The sequence below is a fragment of the Trachurus japonicus genome, chromosome 15 (assembly GCF_045865225.1).
Source record: "Trachurus japonicus isolate A0001 chromosome 15, Traja_1.0".
In the NCBI taxonomy this organism is placed as follows: Eukaryota; Metazoa; Chordata; class Actinopteri; order Carangiformes; family Carangidae; genus Trachurus; species Trachurus japonicus.
Window position 1 is genome coordinate 22,180,365 of NC_140921.1, and position 22,686 is coordinate 22,203,050.

The 22,686-nt window shown below is 41.9% G+C and overlaps 1 protein-coding gene across 1 annotated transcript; it reads left to right on the forward strand.

Moving 5' to 3' along the window:
• The first annotated feature begins 13,695 nt into the window (after positions 1–13,695).
• Positions 13,696–22,182, forward strand: opn3 (opsin 3). The gene is made up of 4 exons (XM_085800523.1): positions 13,696–14,157; positions 17,979–18,298; positions 20,806–21,057; positions 21,688–22,182. Exons 1-4 carry the CDS (start codon positions 13,839–13,841, stop codon positions 21,961–21,963), a joined length of 1,167 nt encoding a protein of 388 aa, XP_085656649.1. The 5' UTR covers positions 13,696–13,838; the 3' UTR covers positions 21,964–22,182.
• The last annotated feature ends 504 nt before the right edge of the window (positions 22,183–22,686 follow it).

Genomic DNA, 22,686 nt, shown 5'->3' on the forward strand with positions numbered 1-22,686 from the left:
TTTGTTGAAAAACAATAAAAAATTTGTTCAAAAAAAAAAAAAAGAATATGAAGTTTGCACCGAAACATCAGTACGTGGAATGAGATATTCAATGAGCAGCATCTGTGTCAATACCTGTCCTCCTCCAGTCACTGTGTGGCATTTACTTGACTTTTAAAGCTGCAGAGCATCATCTCACTGTCACCATGATTTCCAATCGACTGCCTCATACAGTACTTCCCCCCGGGTTCCCAGCTAAAGAGGAGATACAGAGTTATTATATCGTCTGACACTGATGTACACTAATCCTGGATTGTGCCGTCCCAGCACTCTGCTGGTTCCCATCTCGTCTGCTGTGACCTTTTGTCTTGTGATGCCTCAGTGCTGCGTCCCCAATATGGTTTTGCTCCTTGTGAGAAGACTATAAATCACAATCTGCTGATGCCTGAAAGCAAAAAGTTAAAATTCTGATTCAAACCAGATTCTGCAAATTAAGTAGAACTTAATACCCAGTAGTGTTTTAGAGCTTAATAAGATATGATATTAATGCGTTTTTCTAGCTCTACAGTTTTAGATCAGATTCCCAATTCTCTGCCATATCCTGTATCTATAATGATGAACAGTGACTTGTGGCTGATATTATTTGCACTTATTTATTATTTATTATATGTATGTGGATGTGTGTCATAAGTGTAGGCCTGGAGACACTGTCTTCAGAGTGAACCATCAGAGACCTGGTGTAAGCTAACTTTCTAATGTTTGCTACAAAAAAACAAAGTTGGAGGATGTGGAGAGATTGAGCAGCTCCACTGTTGTGAGGGGACTGTGCTCAGACGACCTCTGATAGAGCTGGACTGAGTAACAAAAAGGTACATTGCATGTATTTGATGTATTTGATGATGTATAGTTCTAATCTGTGGACTGGTCACCACTGACAAGTAACAAAAAAAAAGTTGCAAGTGGGCTGACAAAATATTTTTTTTCCTTTCATACACGCTCATCACTGTCAGTGTGTTACTTCACCCAGATGTCAAGCAGCAAGTTTTTAACAGCAGCCAAATACAGACAGACAGGAAACTAGTATGTTGAAAGGGAAAAAAAGGCGACACAAAGCCAGACGCAGACAAACCAACAAAGGCCAATGAGAAAACACTGAGGTGAAATACACGAGGGAGAAACAAAACACAGGTGGAGCATCAAATTCAGTGAGACAGACACATGAGGTAATCACAGGGGGGAGGACAGGAAGACAAGACAGTGAACTTTAAAATAAAACGGGACAAACAGGAAACAAGAGACAAACCATGACTCATAAAATGAAGTAGTTCACATTCATGTTGCACTATGAGTTCACAGTTCCAGAAATGAACTAGTTCACATTTGTTCTGTTTGTTTTTTCTTTAAATAAACATTCTGCTATCTGCTATGTTGATAGCAGAATGTTGATATGCATTCTGCCGTACAACACTCACTGGTAATCACATGATTCAAGCTATTATTCATCTTGAGTAATGTCAAACCACCTCTTTGTCAGTAACAGAAGGACATAACAAACCAAAACTGCAGGACAATGACGATGATGAACGTAATTTGATGAGCGTAATTTGTTAAAAATGTGGAAAAACCTGTTGTTTTTTTTCATCCGCCTCCACTTGTTTGCTCATGAAACAGTTTCAAGCACTCAGTATTGCATGACAAAGAAGCAGGCCTAACTGCAGCTGAAGCCTCTGTGAAATTAAAAAATGAAACAAAAGTCAGACAGTGTCACTACTCCATCTATGCTCTATAAAATGTAAAACTGGAACATGAAAGGAGATATCCTAAAAGCAACTCAGGTACACACCTTAATCAGAATACTGTTTTATACGAAATAAGGTAAATAGTCGGATTACTGTCCTCCATATACACATAGTCAAAGATTCAAGAGATGATAATGAATCAACAAGTGACCTCTCTCTTTCAGTTCAGCCCTCACTGTATACTGTCCTGTCTCTCTCTCTACTGTGCTGTCAATTAAAGGCAATAAAATATACTTTAAAAAATTGCAGACTGTTGCTCATTCTAGCTGTCTGAGACTTTCATATATTGAGCCGACAGCGACGGCGACCTCCCAGTTTTATAGTTCATTTCACCCATAGGGATATATTGCATTTGACTCTGCTTGTATTTCTCTTGTTTTTGTCTGCATGCATCGGGGTTTATAATGAAAATTCATTCAAAGTGACAACAATCACCAGTCAGTCCACAGTGTTGGCACAGCTCTATGTATGCTAATACAGAATATGCTGTATACTGTACACAATGTAACAAGTGAATGGGCTTTCATCTCCCTGGTAGCTACCACATTCACATGCAGATGCCATATTTTTAGACCATGCTTATCTTGGGGTTAACATAAAAAATAAAAGTCAGACCTTTGAGAGCTCTGTGAATTGCCAACTGGGCAATTAACAGTAAATACTGATCAGCAAACACCCACTCACTGTCTGTATAGGGAAAGGAGTCTGAGACTGCAAGGTATTACAGTAAGTGCAGCGTGTAAAACGGCAGTTGTGACTGCTCATCCAATGTGTAAATATAATTGCACATAAATATATAGGCTTATTATGAGTTTATGTGGTTGAAATAGTGAAATGGCCCTCACTGCAGGCTGCTTCTTCCTCCTCACAGGGCATTGTGTCTGCTGACTAGTTGCCATACAACACTCACTGTTAATCACATGATTCAAGCTATTATTCATCTTGAGTAATGTCAAACCACCTCTTTGTCAGTAACAGAAGGAAATAACAAACCCAAACTGCAGGACAATGACCTTTAATGATCATACTCTGCTGAGAAAAGGGTTTTTCTCTAATAAAAGAACATTGGTCTGTGCCTCATATCCTTCATCCTTATCTGTGACAGCAATGAGAAGCCATTTGAGTTGAGAAAAATGGAACAAAAGTACCCGACCCCTGAGGTAGATTAAAACTAACGTGCCATTTGGGAAAATGTGTCAATCAAGGATGAGTGTGTGTGTGTGTGTGTGTCCTTGGAGAGATGTGAGGTATGTCTTCGGCCTACTGTGGCCTGTCACACAGCCAGCAGCGGAGGCCAGAGCTGGAGCAAGTGGAGAAGTGAGAAAATGTGACACTTGCAATACAATCAAGGATTTACTCAGATAGCAGAAGAGGAAGTCCACACATCAGTTTTTTTTAAAGGGTCACATGGTCATCAGCTGCCAATATTCATGCAACACGCTGATCATCATTGTTGTAATCATGGTACTCTCATGTCTGTTCGCTAATTATGAAGCTAAAAAAAGATACATTGACTTAGTTTTGCACACAGAGAGAAAGAAGGTGTAGATGACACTAGATTGACTGTGTCTAGAGTCTGTTGGAACTGACTGACTGACTGATGATAGTTCCACCACTCCTCATATCTATCTATCAGCTGAGTGCTGAGCCACAATCTGTTTACCAGCTGCTTGAGAGCTGCATCAAAGTAGATGAGTACCTCCATTACAACAGATAAACTCTCACTGTGCCATTATAACTGATGGTGGACAAGGAACTGAAAGTAAGACAGGCAAGAGAGGGAGAAGTGGTCAGTAATACTATGACTAACTCTACAACAGGGGGAATTATATGTGGAAACCTTACAAGAAAGTAAATGAAAAGTACATCAAGTAAATAAAAGTCAATAGTAACAGCTCGTAGACTGTGCTCTGCCATGTCATCATGGGCTCAGACTTTTTCCCAGCAAATTAATAAGAAAATAAAGAATAAACGTGTAGGAACATGTTGTACAATCTTAAGGTCATATTTTTTCTTCACACATCCATAAACTGTCATATTATATTGTTCAAATGAAGAAACCCCTCAACTCCATCAAATCTGTGCTACTGCTGACAGCTTGTCTCAACTCTTGTCTCTGCCCCTGGTTCCCTCTTGTTTTCTTTAGTTTGAATAATCCAACACATTTTTTTTTGTATATTTTCTAATTTAAGGTGTACGCTTCTAGCCTCGTAAACCAGCCTCTCACGGAAATGCATTTCATTTCATTTCTCGGGAGAGTCTGGCCTCATTCCCCCTGTAAGCGTTTGGGGTGGGCGGGAGTGGGCGGGAGTAGTAGCGTTGACAGACAACCCCATTCAGCCAATCAGCAAGTTGGTGTAGTGACGGGGCTTTGCACCAGTCGGCCCCTGATTGGCCAACGTGCTATGTCAATCACAGCGGCGACGCTTATGAGGGTTTCAGGCCAAACGCTTAGAACAGGGATGAGGCCAGACTCTCCCTCAGAAATGAAATGAATTGCATTTCCGGGAGCGGCTGGTTTACGAGGCTAGTATGCTTCATCTTGTGTATTTCATCGACTTTATCATATTTAACCTTTTGATTTCCTCACTTTGTATTTCATTACCCAATGATTATTATCTAATGAACCACATCGGCATATTTTCCTGTGATTTGCAAGACAAAATGGTTTCGTTTATATTCAGCTACTGTCAAATGCTGATATTGTAACTATGATGAGAAGGCCTCTCTGCTATTGTGCCGAAACATTAGACCAGCAGTTCCCATGCACTGAAGGCCTGCATTAAAGCAATTATAAGATAATAAAACAATAAGTGCAATCAGTGCCACAGATTATAATAATATCCTTTTTTACGATGTTTCCTCAAAATTGCTGTGTCCGCAAATGGACTCATCTTTTACAAGTTCCCTTGGGCAGCACGAAGCACAGTGGTGCTCTAAGTGCTTTAGAGGCAAATTAGCACATCTGCAGGACATAAAGTTATTCAGATGGACATTAATTATGCAAATGAATTGTGAAATTGCAATAAATTGATTTTAAATGGCCACGGTTTCTCAGGGGAGCCTCCTCCAGAATCACCGCATTTAGATTTTTGGCCTCTGCTCGCAACAGCCGCCTCCACTGCTTCATTTGAATTTGCAAATGACTTCTGGTAGATTAAGTCTTTAAGGGATGCTTATTATAATAATGTGCACATGCCTGTGTGTGTTATGGGCATCAGGGCAATAAATGTGATGAAGAGGACCACCGACTGAATCAGCATTTCTCACTGTGACAGTAAAGGACATTGAAGATGACTTACAGGGTTGCTGGCAGTGGCATGTTTCAGAGTGAGGTGGCAGGACGCCATGGACTGAGCCGTTAGCTGCACAATGATGACGACTGCAAAGAAGTTAGTCTGAGATATACACAAACACCCTAATTCTTGCGACAGATTTATAAAGCTGAGATTATCCAGCGGTGAGCTGAGGAGACAGGCTGATAGAGTTAGACAGAAAAATAGACAGCTGACACTGACAGGTCCTGTCTGGTGTCTGTCTGCTGAATGCCTTTAATATTCCTTAAACCCTCGTATCAAGAGAGCATCCGCAAAAACAACTAACAAACAACAAACAAAATTGATGACACTTTAGCATTTCGGCAAACACGGCCACTGCTGCGTGAGTCAATACATGTCTACATTTGAGCAGGAGGAAATGAAGGGGAGGAGAAATCAGTGACATTGTATTCTGTTTGGACTGTGCAAAAAGAGAAAAAAAGACTACAAAGATGTCAGGGACATCAGAAAGAAAGCAGAAAAAACATTTGTCTGTCTTTTGAGCGCTGACTTGTGCTCCAAAGAGAGTTCAACAAAAGAGAGAAACATGCACAAAAGCCAGAGTTGGTGCACCGACATTACAGCTTCAAACTATGTCTGTGAAGTCAGATGGTGTGTGTGTTTGTGTTTGTGTGTGTGTGTGTGTGTGTGTGTGTGTGTGTGTGTGTGTGTGTGTGTGTGTGTGTGTGTGTGTGTATGCGTGTGGACAACACAAAAGTATCTCAAAGGCCCCAGAAAAGACAGCATGAGGCGAGGAAACTAAAGCTGGGTGTTTACACAGACACTGTATCAGTTACATAAATATTTGTGAAGGAAATAACAGCAAGCGTGCTGCACTGTAGTGAGCTGCGGAATATACAGACAACGTTCACTGTCTGTATCCATTATTCTTCTTATTTTACTAAGTATGTTTCATTTTGAACCTGACAAAAGTTGTTGAAAAGTTGTTTATATGATCTATGGTTATCTTTCTAGTTACAGTAATTTAGCATCAAGGAAGTGTAATACGTTTACATTTTTCTCATATTGAGACAAAATATAAATATAATATATATACTAATATACTGTATTGATTTGACTGCAAATTTTTGAATTTCTTTCATCCTTTTGCCTGCCAGCATCTACAAGGAAACAATTGTCTATTCACACATAGATGCTGCCTGAGCCATAACATTAAAATTCTGAGTTCACATTCACATTTTTGGCCTTGAAACAAACTTTAATCCAACAATCAATCTTATTTTAGTCGTGTTTCAGTCTCCAGGGAAATATTTGGAACTTTAGCTTCTAAATGCTTTATCTATTTAAGTATTTAACAGGGAACATTCACATCATTACATACAGATAAGAAGTGGAACAGATAAGGTGTGCACAGCATCTAGTTGAAGCTAAATTGAGGTCCCTGGTTTAGCTTTTCAGTAGTGCTCTTTTATCATGGAGTGTGTGTGTGTGTGTGTGTGTGTGTGTGTGTGTGTGTGTGTGTGTGTGTGTGTGTGTGTGTGTGTGTGTGTGTGTGTGTGTGTGTGTGTGTGTGTGTGTGTGTGTGTGGTGAAGACTCTGATGGGATGTAATTGAAAGTCACAGCATCCACATTTGAGCTGCTTTGACAGATAAAATGGTCTCATCAAACAAAAACAGTTTATGTGTGACACTGATCTCAAACTTCCTGAATGATTAAACACAATACCGGCAACCATTGTTATCTGTGTTTTGATGCCAGCTGAACCACGAAAATTAGCTAAAAAAATATTCTTCAACATAACCTACTACTGCACAGTCTGGTATTGTGTGGGTTCGTCGTTTATGAGTCACGTTTTTGACATCACGGAGTCATTTTGTCCATCATTTCCACAAAGATTTTGATTAATACAGCTTCAAATTACCTCTGCATGCCTCTGCCAGCTCCTGACAACACTAGGCAGCCTCAGACGCACAAGCTGAAACACCAGACACAAGCCTGACAATGAGACCTTTTTGGATCCATGCCTCCTCTGAGGAGGGGAAACCTCCAGGGGTGGAAAACAGATCCGACGCTTCCAAGAATACTTCCACTGCTCCTCTGTGGCCGTGAGAACAGCAGAGACCTGAGTGTCACTGATATCCTTATTATATGCCCCTCACTATGGCATGTTAATACATGTTAGTTTACATTTTTCACACTTCAGCTCTGACGTAGTATTTATTCACACATACACACTGTGTGTTATCTCATTACTGCGAGAGCAAGATATGGTTTACTGTAATGAATTATTCATAGCTCAACAAAGATGCATCACAAAGGTTAGCGTGTTAATCTGAAACCTGCTCTTTTGAATCCCTTTAAAAGATTATTGCCTGAATTCAACTGGCATCATTGCCTGCAACAATTAAGTTGCTTTTTGCATGGGCAGAATTTGGGCCAGTAGACTGTGGCTCACTGTGATTAGAGTTGAATTCTGGCTGCCCTTATAGCTGCACATGCAATTTGACTTGAGTCTTGCAAAACATTAAAAGAAGTAATTAAGAGAAACATTTTTCACATTCTCTCACTACAGTCTAATCATGGCAAACAGTGCCAGTGTTTATGTATCTCTATTCTTCAATCAGATATAAATTTAGAGACTTCATGGTTCATCCAGCAACAATAAAACTTTGCAGATATTGTTTACATCTATATTTTGTGAATCCTGGAATTACCTTGGATGCATCCTGAACATGTCAGCGGCAAAGACGCTGCAGGACTGACACATTCACACGTTTTTGTTTCTCAGACAGACAGAGGAGCTGCTTTGGCAAATTCTTGAAGACACTGAAGTGACAGTGAGGAGGAATGATGAAGAATGTCTCCGCCGCCAAACAGCGAGTGTGATAATGGCAACGACAGTCGCTGCTGTCATGAAAGAGAAAGGTACTCGTACATTTCAAGAATTAACTATAGCTTCATGAAATTAAAAAAAACAAGTCAAATCAAGCTGCAAGCCTGAAAACACACAAGCATTTTAGCCACTACAAAGGCTACTGCACATGCTGTGTACAGCACAAACATCCCCTGTCCTCAACTCCCCAAGATCACATTCTCCTCATTGTTAATCCCTCTGAAAGAGCAGGGACATCATGACACAGCCACATGCAGTATTGCTACTTAACATTTAAAAAGTTTTTTTTTTAATAAAGAGAGCTGGCACCAGCTGCTATATAGGAATCAATTTAGTCATATGTAAGTCAGGAGGCTCTTACAGCGCAACCTCCGATAATGATAGTGCTCTGTGGGAGTGGGAGGTAAATTAGTCTGGGTCTGCTATGGAGATTTTAAACACCCAGTTCTGTAAATTACAGGCAATTTTGAAGTACAAAAAAATAATTTCCTCGTTTTGTAAGACTTAGATGATAAGCTATGATGCTATAGTGCTATTGAGGCCATTAGCTAAGAACTGACCTAAAATTTAGTTTGAGCCAACGTTCATTCTTCTATACTGCTTATCCTCACTAAGGTGCAGGGAGGTAGAGCCTATCTCAGCTGACTTTAGGGCGAGAGGCGAGGTAGCACCCTGGACAGGTCGCCAGTCAATCACAGGGCTGACAGACAACCATTCACACCTTTGGGCAATTTAGCATCACCAGTTGACCTAGACCTGCATGTCTTTGGTCTGTGGGAGGAAGCCGGAGCACCTGGAGAGAATCCACACATGCACAAGGAGAACATGCAAACTCCACACAGAAGGGCCCTAGAACCCTCTTGCTGTGAGGTGACAGTTAACCACTGCCCCCAGTTAGGTGTTTGGTATTGCTTAAAGGGATAGTTCACCCTAGAATGATATTTCGCTCATTATCTACTCACCCTCATGTGGACTAAGGGCTGGAAGAAGTTTCAGAGTCCTCCGTCCCTTCTCTGAGTTACCGGGGGTCTCAGCGTAGCAGTGCATGTCCATATAACGGTTGTAAAGGGACACCGGAGCTCTTCGTAAAAAAACACACACAAAAAAACATCCAAATACCTCCATGCTGCTCGTATGTAATGTCCGTCTTGTGCTGAAGCCCCAAATTGCGTAATTGTCCCGAAAAAAATTAAATAAGTCTATATTTTAAGCTTGTTTGTAGCGGAAGCTTCTCAAAGCTCCTCTTCCTCGTCCGTCCAAATCTCGCGTGATTCGCAGTAACCGCACTGACGCCGGCGCAAAAGGACTCTGAAACTTCTTCCAGCCCTTAGTCCACATGAGGGTGAGTAGCTAATGAGCGAAATATCATTCTAGGGTGAACTATCCCTTTAAGGTATTATAGCTTTGAATACAGTACTTCTTCCTGTTTCTGCACAGACTCAAAAGACAAACTCTCAACTGCCAGCAAGCTAATCTTGGGGGCAGCTGCACTAATTACACTGCACTGCTGGCCTACAACGTGTAAAAACCATGTCTATATGACCCAAACACAGCCCAAACACTACTCAAATAAACAACTAAACATCAAACTTCATGAAGCACCTCTGTGTGGACCCAGTCGCCACATTTCTGGCTCATATAGCTACTAGCTACTGTACATTATGCTAAACAGCTACCGCTCATATGAAAGAGCAGGTTGGAACGATAGGCTACATAGCACATGCGGCTACACAGAAGCACGGCAGGGAGAGAAGCCAAAAACGAGCAACGTTGAGCAAACACAGACACTGCTTGGCCAAAACATGGTTGTAAATTTCCTCTTACCTTCGCTGTTTTGCCGTGAAAAGTTTGTTTTATGTAAATCCCAAGGTAAATCCACAATATTTCCAGTTGGGCTTTAGGAGGCGTGGAAATCTTTACGAGCGCCGCACACAACAGCCTGCACGTCACACGTTTCGGGATTCTGCTGATTCTGATTGGCTGCCAGTACTGCCAATCACATCAACGTGGGTGAGCTGTCAATCACTCGAATCAACCAATCCGCTGCAGAGATAGAGCCAGGCGTAACTGCACCCAAATATAAGCTGAATGTCTCTGGCTGCTCTCAGTGCAGCTTTACGCAGAGGGCGTAGAAAGTTGTAATTTAGTTCCAGTTCATTCTTTTTCAGTTAGTTTATGCGAATTGTGTGAAAATAAAGATTAAACAATGGTTTATAGTGGCAGGTGGTTCCAAGCTGTGCCAAAAATGGACATTTTGGACATTTTGTACTGCTTCACTTTATCAGAATCAACCACTGCAGAGATACTGTTCATACATTGTACAATCATTTGATAGAGGTTTTGAGCTTTAGCAGCATCATTCTATTGCGGGGCGAACATTACATTCATTTAATTTTTGCTGTGTGTAATCTTCATTTACTCTTCACCAGTAACACATAAACTGAAATGTACACATCTCAGCAATTTCTCAAATTTTTCCCTTTACTATGGCACCAAAAGTATTCAAATACTAGACCTTGTGGTTGCAGAGATATACTCATTTTATTATGGATATGCAATTTTCGAGAAAAGGCCTAGAAAATAGGCTTGGTTTTTATAACATGCAATGAGCACATTTTAATTTTTCATCCATTAATTACATCGGCACTGAGCTACGCCCCCTTATGCCTTTTATTTGGAGCAAGGTTAACCTGCAAGCTTGTTTCTGTATATATATTTATCCGCTTGTGCTCTAACAGATGCCAGTCGACTGAGACCTTAATGTCTCTCTTGATCTCAATCTCTGTTGGTTTGTTTTACCCATTTTACTCCAGTATTTATGCTAAGCTAAGCTAACTGTCTTCTATTTCAAACTTCATAATCATCTTGCAGACAGCATAGCACTGCTTTTCTCTTTTAACTCCTGTCAAGAGAGGGAAAACGTTATTTCTGTCATGTTGAACTATTTCTTTCAACCCCACTCTCCTGGTCTGTCTTTCAAAAGCTTCACTGATCCTTGACTGCATGGAAATGATTCACTCCCTTGTTCTGTCTCTCTCTGGCGCAGGTCTTTGCATTTTTCCATTTGAGATAAGGACTATGCTTTTAATTTCCACTAAAGGATCAACCTTTACAACTACAAATGCCTCCCCAGCAAGAATGTAATATGAAAGTCATCAAATTAACACCTTTATTTTAGCCTGCAGCTGTTTGGTCATGCCTGAAAGTGGTTCAAATGATTAGGTGAGCTGACTGAGCCTGAATATCACCTCTTATCCTGAGCTGCACAGCACAACACTGTTCACAAGAGACAGAGGTGCTATTTACTCAGTGAACCACTGCAGCACGACAGGGGAGTATCAGAAAAGCCATAATGATATTGAATTATGCGTGGATATGTGTGTGTGGTGGTGCTGGGACTTGTACAGAGCTTTGTCACGTCTGGAGCGCCGATGTTTGTGACAGTAAAAAGCCAATCGGAGCCAGTTCACAGTAGAGTGAGTGTAATGCTATCATAATTGCATCTCAGGGGGGCACAGCGGTGGATGCTTGTGGTATATGCAAGTATCTTTTGCTAAAGAGTGAAGGCTTGTATCCTCAGAGATTAGCCCCAGAAACACCACTCAGTAGAACCATTGTGTTCATTGCCTCTTCTTAAAATGAGAGAACAACAAGTAAATGGAAGAAGATGGAAAAACACACAGAGAGAAAGCTCTTGACCTTGCTTCAGGAAAGTGAAAAGCATCTTCCTCCTATTCTCTTAGAGATAATGCAAAGGGTATAGAAACTGTTTAAAGAAACATGAAAGAATGACGCCACCACAGAGCATATTATAGGCCTGGATTTGAATGGCTTTTTGTCAGTTAAACCTGTTCAATATCTGACATTTACCGCACATATTGTAGGGGATATCTTAATGACACTGACCTATTTATGAATTGGATTTAACTATTTATCTCGGTATGAACAATACCTCTACGGATCACTGGTGATGTAACGGTGTTCCACTTCAACAGCGTTAATGCACTGATGTTCTTCAGAGAGGTCGATTTTAGCATAAGAAAGCAACGTGATGTGTATTTCAGGAAAATGAACCACTGACGTTGGAGCTTATTGTTCGCTTACATAACATCCAATTTGAACAAATTTCATTAGTGCCAGCAAATGTATCTATAGTATACAAACAAGTTTCTACATTTAAGTTATATATGATAACAAATACAAATTGGAACGATTTTCTATGCTCTATGTGTTTGAAAGAAGGAGAAATCCATAGGAAGAAAACAGAGGCAATTTTTATATAGGTAATAAACCTTTCTATATAATTATAATTCTTGCTACATGTTAGACCATGTGAAAATTAATCACAGATATTCTAAATACAAATTTCACTATAGGTATTTCATGTATGTTAAACATAGCTAATATCTTCATATATCGAAAGAGAGTAAAAATATTTCCTTATTGGTTACACACGTCAGGGAGACATATATGTCATACATTGTCTGAACGTCTGGCACCTGAGGAGTGTGAAGTTTAACCTGAATGAAACACCTCCAAACTATGAATGAGCAGCACTGGTGAACGAGTGGGTGAACTGCAGCATCTAATTAACTGTGTGTCATGCGCATCCTCATCGCTCACTCTCATCCTCTTCATTATTCCTAGGAAATCTGCTATTTTGAATCAACCTGTAGGCTCAGGCAAATGAGGTCACAAACAAACAAACAGCGTCGCTGCAGGAATCCAACATTTCAACAGGGTGACATTTCTCTGTGGACAAAACCAGAATGACTGGTGAAGGAGGGTACTTCAAAATGTCAGAGGAGGTATATAGACACACATCTAAGTCCACAGTGTTGCTGTGTTGGCATCATTTGGTGCCTGGTGCATGTGAAACTGATTAGTATGGGAGTGACTGCACTGGATCGCTGCAGATCTTCACACAGAGGCTCCCTGTGATTAAAGTCTACCTTTGGTTCTTTAAATGCACTTCTTGCTTCAGTCACTCTCAGGTCCCTCTGTCCCTGACCTGTCTCAGTAATAATGGCAATTAGTACAGTCCACAGCTGGGGATAGTCTTCCACATATCACAAAATAATTAGGTTTAAGCTCCACAGTGGAGCTGAGCTGTGACAAAAAGACTACATGTTTCTTCCACTGTCAGCAGACTGACAGCTTGCTCCTATAGATCTTGTTCCCTGTATTGTAACTGAAATGTTGTGTCTAAATCTGAAAATGATGAATGAAACATGAGATCAACAAGTCTGTTTACGGTATATAAAGAAAAGCATCTTAACATTTAAAAACATATTTTAAAATAGATTAAATATATATTCCTGTGAGCAGTGAGTTGGTTAAAGCAGGAGAGGTATGAATAAAAACGCATCACTTTCTTGATTGTTGAATTGAAGAATGAATCATTTGCAAAAGTCTTAGTCAGACTGAGACAGGAGATTATTCAGAGACTTTGATTTCAAAATAAAAGTCTGAAAGCTTCATGATCAGCAACACAACATGAATACCTAAGAATTGCTTGTAGATATATTCATGTTTTATATTAAAGAGCACTTGTGAAACTCTATTCCCCTCTGCCCCTCCTGTGTGCGCCACTATTCAAACACTGCTTTTCATATCCTACAATAAGATTTAGGTCCATCATCAAAGATGTAGGTCAAAATACGTTTTATTTTGAATGTTTAGCCGGAAACGTGACGTTTACAACCTGTCTGTCTTGACATTGGTACATTGACCCACTTTCAGCAAACATCAGTCTCTGGGTGGTTCAAATTAGCGGCGCGGGGAGCGCGTGGAAGAGCGGCGTGGCGCCGACAGTCTCCAGTGTCCGGGACGCGCGCTGGTAACACCGCGCGCTGCACAATGCTGCAAACCAAGTTTTTATCCGCGCAATGAATCCTTTTAACGAAACCAGAGTGGAGAGAAGTACTGAACATTATATTTTCGCAGTTGGCACCTACAAACTTCTCGCTTTTACCATCGGGACGATTGGAGTATTCGGTTTCTGTAATAACGTTGTTGTTCTGTTACTCTACTGTAAATTCAAGAGGCTTCGGACACCAACCAATCTGTTACTGGTTAATATAAGTTTGAGTGATTTGCTGGTGTCTCTCATCGGAATAAACTTTACCTTTGCTTCGTGCGTCAAAGGCAGATGGATCTGGAGCCAGGCAACATGCATCTGGGACGGCTTCAGCAACAGCTTATTTGGTGAGAGAAATACAACGAGGAAAATATTTTTTCCCCACACTATAGTTTATTTCACTTCTATCAATACTGTTCACAAAGTTTTTTTTTACCCTAATAGTTCATTCATTAAGTTATTATTACACACTTGGCAAACATTTTACCCAGACACCATAATTAACTATGGAGCCAAATATATTAAGTATAATAATGTATAGCAGAGTAGACTCTATCTCATAATAAAGAAGGATATTTCACTTAGGAATTATTTCTGTAAAAAGCATGTACATTGTGAAAGAAATGCAGTTGTAAAATGTGTTGAGACATTTTCTGTTAGCTCTTCTTTTCACTTTCTGTGAGCATGTGAAGATGGTTAAAATTCAGAGTGGGTTAGAAACTGTTTACTGACCCTTTGTCTCCTCCCATGATGAGCTGCAGTGATACATAACGACCTTGAAGGGCTTTCATTTCTATGTTTTTCCTCCTCTCATCAGACAGCACAGTATATTGCTTTTATTTATAAATGTACAGTGGGCATATTCTGCAGGTCATGGCTTCATGCGGAGGAATGTTTCTGTCACCTCTATTGTGCTTACAGCTGAAACACAAACTGTGCATTTATTACCAGCTCAGCAGTGAGGTGTGAATTAACAGTGGGGTCGGTCTCCGGGTCCCACCCCTGTAGGAATTACAGCTCAGGAGGCTAGATGGGTGATAATTAGCTCATTAGTGCAAAACCTGAAAGCTTCATGCTGCTTTATCAGCAAACTAAACAGAGATGATGCAGGGGATGGCTGCCCTCCCCTTTTCTCTATCATCTTTCTGTCCTTTCATTGACATTGGCTTCTCAGCACATGATCTAAAGAACACGTTTACTGTACCTGCCTCTGTCATGTGGCAACACTGCAGCAGTGACTTTGTTAATGTGGCATTAAAAATATGATGTCACACTCATGAGAATTTCAAACCAAAAGCATGTAAAATTAAGCGTATAGCGTTAGTTCTGGCAGGCCATGACGTCAAGCTCTAATCAGCACAGCGTAACTGTCTTCACCTGTGCAGGTCAGCTGATGGCTCAGCTGACTCCCCTATTGGGGAACTGCATTCAGGGCGCGCTGTTTAAACTGCTGTAGCCCGACGTCACCTCCCTTGCTGCTGCTGCTTCCTCTGCCGGCTTTTTTGCAAGACGGGCTCCCGCATGAGGGAAGGATCGCTGGTTGTGTTCGTGCTCGCCCTGCTGCTCCCGATGTCGTCGCCCCCGTCCACGATGCGGACCCGCGGCGGCTGGCGCGGTGTCGTGTCATGGGGCTTCAGCGAAGCTCTGGAACGGAGGACGCCGTCTGCGACGACGGGGGAGGGGGGCTCCTTCTCTCCGTCGGGGCTCTCACCTGGCAGGTGGGGGCGGCGTCACACACAGCTGTTCCATTGACCGGCGACGGCTGATTCCGGGGCTGTGGAGTTTCTGTTTGCCAGCGATGCTGCCAAGCGGTCGGAGCGTCACACAAGGAACGGTTTGCTTTATTCTTAATTTGCGCTGGGTTTCAACCTCCATAGCGATAATACAGAATCATATTTGGCATTGAATTATTCACTGACGCAGCTCCTTTTGCGGGTTTTGGGGGGTTCGTCTATTTCCTTTTAAATGGGCTACATTGGTTTCCAACTTAAATAGCCTCCTGACATCTCTTGTTGCTAGAGGGTCAGGGATTTGCCGGCGTGGTCGTTTTGGGGGGTTTTCTTTGCTCCCTGTTTTCTTGTCTGTAACAACATCTATTGCACGTCTGTCCGTCCTGGGTGAGGGATCCCTCCTCTGTTGCTCACCCTGAGGTTTCTCCGATTTTTCCCTGTTAAAAGGGTTTTCCATGGAGTTTTTCCTCAGTCGATGTGAGGGTCTAAGGACAGAGGATGTTGTTACGATGCCATGTAAAGCCTTTGAGACAAACTGTTTGTAAAAACGGGCTATACAAATAAAATTGCCTTGCCTTACTGCGCCTGTCAATAGAGCATTCTAGATGCACAAAAAGCTATGAGCCTTTCATTGTAAATAATTGATTTAATATTATTATTGTTATTATTATTAATAATGGGTATTATTATTGTAAAAATTATTATTGTTAAGAGGTAGCGTGTGGCTTATTCCCTATTAAATTTTATAGGCAAAAATTAATTCCATTCTAGATAGCCTCCTGGCATCTCTTAGCAGAGGTTCCAGGATTTGCCGGTGTGGTTGTTTTGGGGGTTTTCTTTGCTGCTGCGCTCCCTGCTTATGCCGTTCATGATGGCTCGTGAAGGGCAGGAAGGTGCTCTTCCTGCCTCAGGCTTTCCACGCAAGCGCGTGGAAGAGCAGGGGGTCCCAGAACAGTACCATACCGCCAAATTAAACTGTGCAAGTAAATAAATATTATTTTGACATAGTGGTCCTGACAGAAATTAAGCGTATAGCGTTAGTTCTGGCAGGCCATGACGTCAAGCTCTAATCAGCACAGCGTAACTGTCTTCACCTGTGCAGGTCAGCTGATGGCTCAGCTGACTCCCCTATTGGGGAACTGCATTCAGGGCGCGCTGTTTAAACTGCTGTAGCCCGACGTCACCTCCCTTGCTGCTGCTGCTTCCTCTGCCGGCTTTTTTGCAACCCACCTCCGCCCCAGCTCCTCCTGTCATTATATCTTGTTGGTTGCTCTGCTCTGTCTGGGTTTTCTTTGCTGCTGCGCTCCCTGCTTATGCCGTTCATGATGGCTCGTGAAGGGCAGGAAGGTGCTCTTCCTGCCTCAGGCTTTCCACGCAAGCGCGTGGAAGAGCAGGGGGTCCCAGAACAGTACCATACCGCCAAATTAAACTGTGCAAGTAAATAAATATTATTTTGACATAGTGGTCCTGACAGAAGTTGACTTTTCTCAGCCGTAATTTTTAATAACATTTTTCATCCAAGGTGTGCAGTATAACCCAAGGTCATACAATTATCCATGGCATGATTTGGTGTCAACATCACAATTCTTGGCTCACAGCACCTGCTGTGTAAAAGCACTGTGATATACGACTCCTTGCCGTCACAGGATGCCCTGTAAAAACTGAGGATTTTAAATCTCAGAGCACCGCCAGTGTCCTCTGGTACTCTGTACTTGATCATGCCATCATCTTGTTACCCAGCGGAGGTTGGTGTCAGTGTGACCGCGCACACACACACACACACACCACAGGGCTGCAGTAATAAGCCCTGGCAGTTCTGTTAATGCATGTCCCTGCTACTCAAACCCGAGCCCCGTAAGTCACTGTAAAGTGTGTTTGTAAGATGTGTGTCTATTTGTTGACGCTGTTCCAGTGTGAACACAGAGGATTATAAATGATAGATTTGAAAAAGGGCACTGGGGTATGTAATTGGATTGATTTATGCGTTATGTGAGTGTGCGTGATTGTGTATTGATAGAAAATCAATTGTAGTTTCATGACTGTGGGATGCAGACATGCTCTTTAGGTTGGATCTATTTTTAAACAGAACAAAGTGATGCACAAGATGACCGTGAGAGCATTCGAATAGGAGACGTCTGCAGCCTTCAAGCCCAACAACCGTGATACGTTTTTGTAGAAAAGGCCAGGCTGCACGATGCAGATACAGGTCTTAAAGGTGTGCGCGTGGGAGGCAGGAGTCTTTCTGTGAGTTTAATGTGATTCACCACAAAATGTTCGAGTCTGAGGTTCACTTCCAAGATGTTCTGAATCCTGTTTATACAGACCATGATGAAACATGTTCAGTCTAAAAAGACGCTGAGTAGCCGTTGACCCAGATCCTGCAGTGAGCGCTCTTGCCTTACTCAGCGTTGACTGTCTGTCTCTCCCTCTGCTGACAGGCATTGTTTCCATCATGACTCTGGCCGCCCTGGCCTATGAGCGCTACATCCGGGTTGTCCATGCCCAGGTTGTGGACTTCCCCTGGGCGTGGCGGGCCATCGGCCACATCTGGCTGTACTCCCTGGCCTGGACGGGGGCTCCTCTGCTGGGGTGGAACCGCTACACCCTGGAGATCCACCAGCTGGGCTGCTCGCTGGACTGGGCATCAAAGGACCCCAACGATGCCTCTTTCATCCTCTTCTTCCTCCTGGCCTGTTTCTTTGTGCCTGTGGGCATCATGATCTACTGCTATGGGAACATCCTCTATACAGTGCAAATGGTAAGACATTCAGATCTACTAGCTGTGTTTGGTTTTTAGCAAAGGGAATGAATTATAAATGAGTTAGGCTACTGAACAGATGGGGTGCTGATTGAGGATGCTCGGAAGGAAACATTAAACACCACTGTTATACACAACAGTGTTATATATTTGTATTATTAGGGCTGAAATGAATGAATATTTTTGTTTGATGATTAATCTTCAGATTATTTTAAAAGTAAAGAATTAATCCTTTGGTTTATAAAACATCAACAAAATGTGAATAATATCCACCTAGAGAAATTAATCAAATCGGCTACAGGTTGGCACTTTAAAGTTCCCATTTATAGTTTAAGTCTTTATAACTATCAGAAGTTGTGTTTGTGATTTTAAGCACTCAATGATCCCAGACAGTGTAGTTTTACATTTTCTTTCTCAAGTTTTTCTCAGTGAACCAATCAGAAGAGAGAGAGAGCAAACCGTGTCAGATCTTGGCTCATCACAAAGTTCAGTCCTCCTCTTTCAGTGCTCACACTTCAGCTCAGCTGACACTGTCTTTCACTTTACACACCCAAACTGACAATCGTGTGTTTCTGGACTTTCACTTCAACACACTTCCACGTCAATCAGTCACATTCACGTTGACTGACGGTTCAACTCCTTTCAGCTTTCACTTCAAATTCACTCAGGTGACATTCCACTGCTTCCACCACCGCTTCTACCAAAATGTAATTTAGTATTTCAGCTATTTCAGATTATATCTGTGAATAACGTAGCAATGGCCACACATTCTTTTTCTTAATTTAAATCTTTTCTAATATCAGATGTGAAATGAAGTATGAAATGAATAGTTATTACTTTTAGTAGGGACTTTTCAGACTTTTCATTTTAATTTGTCCTAATGAAAAGTAAGTCATTGACCTTCACCGGCCAAGTGCTGCCTTTCACTCCTCTTTCATTGAATACTTTATTATCATAACATATGTCTGTGCCTTCGGCGCTTGTTCTATACAGTGAAAATGGTTTGAAAGCTCATTGTTGGTTGTGGCTGTGCTGAGCTGCAGCCTTTAAATGCCAATGATGTTATCAGTCCCAGGAGACAGCCTGCTAATAAAGGACAGCCGGGCTGGCTGTGAGGAGGAGAGTTAAGCATTTGTGTTTAATGAGAAAACACTGGAGAAGTGCCCTTGTAACCAGAAAAAAAAGAAAACCAGGAAATCTGTGTCTGTATCATCTTCATCTGTCAGGCAGCTGGTCACCGAGTGTTTGCACAGCAAAGAATGTAAGCAAACATGTAAATGAGAGACACAGTGAAATTATAATCAAATGACCCAGATGTCTGCCTGCATCACAATCGGCTGCAGCTGCTGTCTCTACTTCCTCGTAGGAAGTGTGAGCTGCTACTTCCTCACAGCCTCGAGCTGGAGCACCACAGAAACTCTCAGCCCCTCTCCCAACTCCCCGAGCACTTCAGAGGCCTGAGAGGACTCATCATACGTCACAGCATTTTGGGAGATGCTATGAAAATCTTCAAAGAGAAGTTCTCTGAACCCTACGGAGTATTGGCTTGATAGAAAAAGAAAAGACAAGAGTTGAGCTTGGCCTGCTTTTTCAGAGTGGGAACATCTCACCATAGACATCTGAAAAACTGGAGAACAGAAGAACATTAACATGGAAATAGATTATGTCTCCATAAGAAATGTGGAACATAAATACAAACAGTCTTTGTGAATCCATGAATAAAAATAGGAGCTTGCAATGATTCAATCAGCTGCTGTAGACTGTCCTTGTCCTGAGGGAGTCTGGAAAATAACAATATGCCTTATCATCTCATCTCTGTAGCTTAAGGCTGTAATGTAATATACAGTGTCAGGCACCCACACTGTTTTTGAGTTATTGCATCGTTGCCTGCCAGCTGTGCTGCCAAATGTATGGAAGTAATGCTGCATGCTGTTAATAGGTCTTTAATAGACACATTGTCAATGGTAAAGCTGCTTATTAATGATTGAAATGAAAACTATATGTAACTTTTGAAAGAAAATCTTTTCACTGTCAGACTTTTTTTTAATTGGCATGAAGGCACCATTTCTCAGTGCACTCACATTATTGCTCCTCTTTACTTGTGTTACGTGTTAGCGTTAGCATTATCCAATCATTGCTACGCTGCTGTTCAACAAGAGCCACAGTTCTGATTTGTAATAAATGGTACACGATGAGCGGAGAGGTTCAAATTCAGGTTCAAAGATTTTACATTTCTCTTTCCTTTGATTTGTTTGGATTCTTTCACACTCATTTTCCTTTTTAAAAGATGCAGAATTGCAACATTTTCAGGGCACTAAAAACTAATTACAAATTGGCATGATGCTGCTGTAATCCTCACAAATGCTTTATAATTATTTTGGGACGACATAAAAACCTTGCACAATACAAACATTCAGACAAGCAGATTTTGGCATGGGATTAAGGTTTTTATTCCCAATTTTCTCTCCTCCTGACAGCTCTTTCTCTCTCTCTCCTCTTTGTTGTAGCTTCGATCCATCCAGGACCTCCAGACGGTTCAGATCATCAAGATCTTGCGGTATGAGAAGAAGGTGGCTGTTATGTTTCTCCTCATGATCTCCTGCTTCCTGGTGTGTTGGACGCCCTACGCTGTTGTGTCCATGCTGGAAGCCTTTGGCAGGAAAAGCATGGTCTCTCCCACTCTGGCAATCATCCCCTCCTTCTTTGCCAAGTCCAGCACAGCCTACAATCCCCTCATCTACGTCTTCATGAGCAGAAAGGTTTGTAGTTTGGTGTAATTGTATATGTTTGAAAGAGGAAACTATCAATTCTTGGTCAACTTTAGGACCTATACATCTGTACCTGCCTCTTTAGTGTGGTGCTGATGAGAGTGAAGTCAGTGATCCATGTTTCACTGGAGCGTTCTGATTGGCTGCCTCCTGTGGGTTAGGTCGATTTTCTGCCCCCCTCCAGTGACCACAGCTGAACTTTGAATTAAATGTGGGCAATTGGAGCAAATCAATGGTATCTCAAATAGGCCTGATGGTTTGCCAGCCTCGGTTAGTCGGGGGGAAAAAAACAGAGGATTTGGTGCAGCAACTATTATTTTAGTGACACATTTGTTGAAGCATCTTTGACATAAAATGTTCTAGATAGTATTTATTTAGAGGTAAAATATTTCATATAATCAGCATCATAGAATGAACCTATTATGTGTGTAGGAGTGAAATTGTCACTTACACCAGTCCTAGTTTACTGGCATCCGTAGAGGCTGATATCTCGTGTGTATCCTGTTTGACAGACAAATGAGTGAGGACAGGGTGCTATTTCATCCCTCTGTTAAATACTACCCGTTTTTTCTTTTCCCTCTGCGTCTCCTCCTCCTCCTCCTCCTCCTCCTCCTCTCACAGTTCCGGCGCTGTTTGCTGCAGCTGCTGTGTTCGCGGCTCTCCTGGCTGCAGCGTAGCCTCAAAGAGCGCCCCCTGGCTCCGGTCCAACGCCGCCCCATCCGGCCTATCGTCATGTCCAACGCGTGCGGCAGCAGGGACAGACCTAAAAAAAGGGTGACCTTCAGCTCCTCCTCCATCGTCTTCATCATCACCAGCGACGACCTCCACCAATTCGACGTGACCTCCAAGACCGGGAGTTCCTCAGGGGTCAATGTCATTCAAGTGAGGCCACTGTGAACCTCAAGGACTGGACTTTTCACCCAACACTCAGTATGCCTTAGGACATAACATGCAATTCCAAGCCAAAATAACCCTGTCTGACCTCCTCAGATGTTTCTACATCTACTGACACTTACAGATTTGTTACCAAGCAATTGTAAATATTCCACTGTCAACCCGAGATCTCAGCAAAATCTGTTTCCTGACAGTTGATGTGACATCCTCATCCAACATCAGTTGTGGTAACACTCATACATGATGATGTAGTTAACGATTATGTTTCTCTTAGAAAAAGAGTCACATTTGTTTGTCAAATATGCCACTTAGTATAGGTGACGACTGTAGAAGTGTGTCGAGCGTTTAGAGGCCAGTGGTGTCACGGACCTGAGTTTGGATTCATATGTGTTGTTTTGGTTGGTACCCAACTGCAATTGTGTAAAATGGAAAATGTTCCTTATCCACAAACCATTATACACAAACTGACATTACTGTGTATGGATTCAATAAAGAGGATCATATTTTAAGCTACAGAGCTTGCATACCTTATCTTATTTCAGTCTAAGCCTCTATCATGAGAGCAGTCGCTGTGAAATGACATACTTTGGTGGAATTATGTGTATGAGAAGTACAGGAGTGTAATTAGATAAGAGGAGATGAGATGGGGACCTTGGTGTGGCCCGCTAAAATGCCCCCTTCACAACCTTCTGGGCGGTGAGTTATAAATAGACTTGATGAACGGAT